This window comes from Otolemur garnettii, unplaced genomic scaffold (genome assembly GCF_000181295.1).
Source record: "Otolemur garnettii isolate 467f Iridium unplaced genomic scaffold, OtoGar3 scaffold00020, whole genome shotgun sequence".
Taxonomy (NCBI): Eukaryota; Metazoa; Chordata; class Mammalia; order Primates; family Galagidae; genus Otolemur; species Otolemur garnettii.
The window spans coordinates 22301770-22308051 of NW_003852415.1; the positions used below are offsets into that span (position 1 = coordinate 22301770).

The 6282-nt window shown below is 44.3% G+C and overlaps 1 protein-coding gene across 1 annotated transcript in view; it reads left to right on the forward strand.

Annotated features, from left to right (window-relative positions):
* Window positions 1-4997: 4997 nt before the first annotated feature.
* The window catches only part of AK7 (adenylate kinase 7), a 96811-nt gene continuing 95526 nt past the window's right edge, over window positions 4998-6282 (forward strand). Inside the window, 1 exon segment of the mRNA XM_003787088.1 lies at window positions 4998-5099. Within this exon segment, the coding sequence (XP_003787136.1) occupies window positions 4998-5099 (102 nt within the window).

The following is a 6282-nucleotide window of genomic DNA, read 5'->3' on the forward strand; positions in this document are numbered from 1 at the left end:
TGTTGTTTCCATTTTTTTAACCTTCATTGCTTTTTTTTTTTCATTTTTACATTTTTATTTGGAGTGAAGTGAGTTATTATTTTTATTACTGTAAAGGAGAAACAGGAAGAGAGGACATTAGTAAAACTAAACAGATGTACTTGAGAAAATTGATAGGGAAATTTGATTTTACCTTGACTGTTTAAAGAACTTTACCAGATAATTTAAGCTGATTTTACTTCGAAAGAGAGAAGGCCAGGCACGATGGCTTACTCCTGTAATGTTAGCACTCTGGGCTATTGAGGCAGGTGGATTGCTTGAGCTTATGAGTTCGAGACTAACCCAAGCAAGAGCAAGACCCTATCTCTACTAAAAATAGAAAAATTAGCCAGGTAGGGGGAAAGGGAAAAGAAAACTGGCCAGACATTATGGTGGGCACCTATAATCCCCACTACTTGGAATGCTGAGGCAAACTCCTGGATTGCTTGAAACCAGGAGTTTGAAGTTGCTGTGTGCTATGATGCCTTTATGGCACTCCACCGAGGGTAACAGGTATGAGACTCTTATCTCAAAAAAGTAAGCAAGTATATAAAGGAAGGGGGGGAACTCATGCAAATCAGTAAGAAAAGATGATGAGAACAAAGGGGAAGTAATATGATCAAACAACTCAGAAAAAATATGTAGATGTCCATTATTACTTGAAAGATGTTCAGTTGAACCACTAATTCTAAGCAGGGAAATTAAAAATGTTCTTCTAATAATTTTGTGATTTCTCTTATTTAAATATAGTACTGGTAAGGATTTAGTGAGGGGCACTCGTACAAGTTGGAGGATATATTGGTGAAGTTTTTCTGGAAACTGGTAATAGAGCCTTTACAACATTTACAACTTCTGAGCTGCCAATCTGGATTTGAGAAATGATTCAGCAAAAGATAAAAGTATACGGATGTTCATTTCTCTAATGAAAAATTGAGAAGGCTTTAAAGAGTTCATCTTTTTAATGAAACAATATCCAGCCATTAAAAACCAAAAAAAAAAAAAAAAAATGGCAATGGGGAAAAAGTAGGCTACATGGAAAAAGCTGGATATAAAACTATACATGCTATATTTTGAAAAATAATCATATATAGGGTGGTGCCTATGGCTCAGTGAGTAGGACACTGGCCCCATATGCCAGAGGTGGTGTGTTCAAAACCAGCCCTGGCCAAAAACTGCAAAAAAAAAAAAAAAAAAAGCTGTCAATATATAGCATTTGTTTCTAGCTCAGTGCCTATGGCTAAAGCGGCTAAGGCACCAGCCACATACACCTGAGTTGGCAGGTTCAAATCCAGCCTGGTTCCACCAAACAACGACGGCTGCAACCAAAAAATAGCCAGGCATTGTGGCAGGCACCTGTAGTCCCAGATACTGGGGAGGCAGAGGCAGGAGAATCGCCTGAGCCCAGGAGTTGGAGGTTGTTGTGAGCGGTGATGCCATGGCACTCCACCCAGGGCAACAGCTTGAGGCTCTGTCTCAAAAAAATAATCACATACAACAAAAAGTTAAAGTCTTAACAAAAACAAAAAGTAAGACTTTAGCAGTAGTCATTAGTAATTGGCAAGTTAAGGTAATTTTCATATGCTTTTTCAGATTTCCTGCATTAGGTTGTATGTGCTAATTAGAAGGAAGAAATGCAATAGATAGGGGGTTTAAGCTAGCTGAAGAGTGTTTTCTCTAACAAAAGCACTAAGCCTTTGCTGAATTTTATCTGTACTCTGAGTACACACCTTATTTCTCACAATGACACTTCCTTTTTTTTTTTTTTTTGAGACAAGAGTCTCACTATGTCCCCCTCAGTAGAGAGCAGTGGCATCACGGCTCATAGCAACCGCAAACTCTTGGGCTTAAGCGATTCTCTTGCCTCAGCCTCCCAAGTAGCTGGGACTATAGACGCCCATCACAACCCCTGGCTATTTTTTTGTTGTTGTTTAGCAGGGCTGGGCTGGGTTGGAACCCACCAGCCCCAGTGTATGCAGCCAGTGCCCTAACCACTGAGCTACAGGTGCCGAGCCCCATAATGACACTTCCCACCTTTCCTCCAGATCCAGAATCAGTTGTACTTCTCACACAGTGAATCAGCCGATAATGGTGTATTTACCATTAGCTTCTTCCATTGCCCACTGTGCTATTCTCTTTTCAGTTTTCAAAAAACAATGTGCTATTCGAATAGGGAGATAAGGGAGAACAGAATAGGAAAGCACTGAGATTCTGATATATAGTATGTACCACATTGACTTTAGAACTTTCTGGTCGATCCTGTTTTTATGGATAGCATAGCCAAGACTTGGACAGATTGAGAGACTTGATCAGCAGCCTACCCAAGAGCCAGTAGAGTTGGATCAGAACCCAAGTCTTCTGCTTTCTCTAGCTCTCCCTATACAGTATATGTTAGTAAAAGCCATCATACAAACTTTGTTTTATGAAAGCTGACTTTGAGAGAAGGAAGGGATAACAGGGGAAAGGAAAGGTAAATTAGGTGGTATAAAAGAATTAATAGAACCTCCTACCAGCATATATAGTATAGTTTATATGGAAGCCATAGACAGCAAGTTTTTTTTACCTGTTATCAGCTGTGTAAACAATAAGAATGAAACACAGTGAAGTTATATTTTATTGTAGCATGACTAGTTGAATAACTTTCAAAGTACCTGCTTATCGATAGGAAATGCAAAGACAGACTAAAAAAAAATTTTTTTTTGAGGTAGAATCTTACCTGGTCACCTTTGGTAGAGTACTGTGGCATCTTAGCTCACAACCTGAAACTCATGTGTTAACATGATTGTCTTGCCTCAGCCTCCCAGGTAGCTGGGACTACAGATGCCCAGCTGTTTTTTTGAGACAGGGTCTCGCTCTTGCTCAGGCTACTTGAACCTGTGAGCTCAGGCAGTCTACCCACCTCAGCCTCCCAAGTGCTGGGATTACAGGCATGAGCAGACTAAAAATTTGACAACAAAAATTCAAACAATTTTTTAGAATATTAGAACTAATAAGTCACTTGAAGGAATGCTGGAATATATTCAAATTTTGCACTGATCTTTGCACGAGTATTTTCACATTGAAACTGATAGCATTTTCTTTTTGGTAATTTTACAAGAGAATTTGTTGCTATGAGCAAACTGTTCCAAATTTGAGTTGGCAGAATTTCAAAGTGTTAATCAAAACAAGTTTTAATGAGCTGTGTGTATAAAAAAGAAAAGGGGAATGGGGATAAAAATGGAATTAAAAGCCCCCCACTTGTCTCTGCGCCCATAGCACAGTGGTTATGGCAACAGCCACATACACCGAGGCTGGCAGGTTCAAACTGGCCTGGGCCAGCTAAACAACTGCAACAAAAAAATATATAAAGTTAAATAGCCAGGCATTGTGGCAGGTGCCTTTAGTCCCAGCTACTTGGGAGGCTGAGACAAGAGAATGGCTTAAGCCCAAGAGTTGGAGGTGGCTGTGAGCTGTGACACCACAGCACTCTACTCAAGGGCAACATAGTGAGACTCTGTCTCAAAACAAACAAAAAAAAAAGCCCCCCGCTTTTTGTAGAAGTGTGCCTTAGCCTTGCAGGAAATAACAATCCTAACAGCCCTTTTAGGGTAATGCTATCACTCCTGTTTTACAGCCAATTTGATAACTTGGGAAAGTTAAAATTGGTCCCAGTCTCTCACAAATGGCTACAGAGTTGGAACTCAAAGCCAGATCTCCTAAGTGCCCGACAACCCAGTGCCTCCAAGCTGTCTGGAGATTCTAGGCCACCTCAGTTTTTTGAGACAACTACTGTTTCGTTTTGTTTTGTTCTTTGTAAAGAAGAAACCACTCTTGGGTGGCGCCTGAGGCTCAGTGAGTAGGGCCCTGCCCCATATTACCAAGGGTGGTGGATTCAAACCTGCCCCGGCCGGCCAAACTGCAACAAAAAATAGCTGGGGATTGTGGCAGGTGCCTGTGGTCTCACCTACTCCGGAGGCTGAGGCAAGAGAATCGCCTAAGCCCCAGAGTTGGAGGTTGCTGTGAGCTGTGACGCTACAGCACTTTACCAAGGGCAACAAAGTGAGACTCTGTCTCTAAAAAAAAAAAAAAGAAAAGAAACCACTCTTACAAAATAACGTATCATGTTAAATACAAACTTTTAACAAGTTAGTGTTTAAAGCACAAAGGTATTTCAATATAATCAATCAGTCTTTTCCAAGATAACCGCAGGATGTATTCATAGTCCACAACTTTTGTGGGCCTGTGAAAAAAACAAGTTGAATGTTATCTTTTATTATAATTAGTGGGTTTATCTCAGCAACCACATGTATAATCTCATTCGGAAAGAAGGTCAAAAGTCTAAATTCATTCCTTTGTGAAGGTAAGAGACTAGAAGAGTACAAATGGCCTCTAGGCGCCCCCACTGTACCCCCAAGGTCTTTCCTGAAACAACCCCAAGCCCGTTGAGCCTGCACAGCTGGGACCACACGCTGTCGCCCGGGTATCCTGGAACCCGAAACTCCAACGGCGGTGGAAGATTATGTTATCTCGGTCAGACCATCCCACAGGAGAACGTTAAGTAAATCTCAAACTTCGGAGGCGGCCTAAGCAGTGGGGTTTTTCTTTTTCATCAGATTCGTCATCAGTTTTAGTCATTCAGGTCAAGGGGACGCTGGGAAGTTTCCAGAGATTCTGAATGAAAGATCTGAAAGGGAAGAGAGATCAGGTTGCCCTGCTACAGATGTCTGAAGCCGCTCCCAAGGAGAACGTGATCTGCCCGAGGACTTGCGGCGGCAAGCAGGGCAGGACGAGCCCCCAGGCTGCGCGCGCGGTGCGGTGGACAGCAGTCACCTGCGGGCACCCTCACACGTGCCTAGCGCTCGCAGCCCCTGACAGCTCCCGGGAAACCTTGGGCCCCGCACACCCCGCCCCGCGGCGTAGCCCCGCCCATAGGAACCAGCCCGGCCCCGCCTCTTGCCAACCGATAGGACGCTTTCCCCTTAGCAACCAGAGCAGTTCCAGCCATGGGTGAAGAGGAAGCTGCTAGCCGGACGGAGAAGGTTTCCCGAATCCAAAGGGTGTTTATCAACCTGTTGGATTCCTACAGCAGCAAAAACATCGGGAAGGTGAGCAGCAGCAGTGGCTCAGAACCAGACCCCCGCCCTCAGCTCCAGCCCCCGCCCCCGGGTGTTGTCAGGAGCTGTCTAAGGGAGGGTCCCACGTCCAGGGCACCCCCAATGCCCCCTGGACGCTAAAGTGCTTCTACCTGGAAGCCCGGGTTTTTAGAGGTCTCATGTCCAGCCTGTTCTTCCCCCTTTTAGTGAAGGGAAACGAGCGCAGAGGGAGAAAGATCATAGAGAGTTGAAGGCAGGACCTGGACATAGATTCCGGGTCTCCAACCTCCAAACTGGGTTACTTTTCCACTCCGTCAACGCATGTGAAGGAGGCAACAGATGAGAAAATAAATTCAATGGATCACCCATCCCGTCAATATTTGTCTTTTTAGCATCTATTATGTACCAGACATAATGGGACCCAGTAGGACCCCAAATCCCATTAAGCTTCCTCACCTTTCTTCATCCTTAGCCCTGGAAAATGAAGATACTGAAAGAGATCAGGGCTCAGCGCCTGGAACACAGTGTTTACAGTTTACAACACCAGCCACATGCACCAAGGCTGGTGGATTGGAATCCATCCTGGGCCTACTAAACAACAAGGACAACTGTAACCAAAAATAACCAGGTGCCTGTAGTCTGAGCTACTTGGGAGGCTGAGGCAAGAGAATTGCTTAAGCCCAAGACTGTGAACTTGCTGTGAGCTGTGACACAACAGCACTCTACTGAGGGTGACATGGTGAGACTGTCTCAAAAAAAAATAGCTGAGCATTGTGGCAGGTGCCTCTAGTCCCTCTAGCCTCTCTTTTCTTCTGAATGCCGTTTGCCTGAAAAATTATCTTCGAACCGTTAACTCTGAGTTTTAATTTGTCTTTTTTTTTTTTTTGAGACAGAGCCTCAAGCTTTTGCCCTGGGTAGCATGCCGTGGTATCACAGCTCACAACAACCTCCAACTCCTGGGCTCAAGCGATTCTCCTGCCCTTACCTGCCAAGTAGCTGGGACTACAGGCGCCTGCCGCAACGCCCAGCTATTTTTTGGTTGCAGCTGTTATTATTTGGCGGCCCGGGCTGGATTTGAACCTGCCAGGTGTATGTGACTGGCGCCTTAGCCGCTTGAGCCACAGGCGCCACCCTTTAATTTGTCTTTTGAGGCTAGGTGTATTTCCTGCAGACAGCAAATGGATGGCTTGTGGTT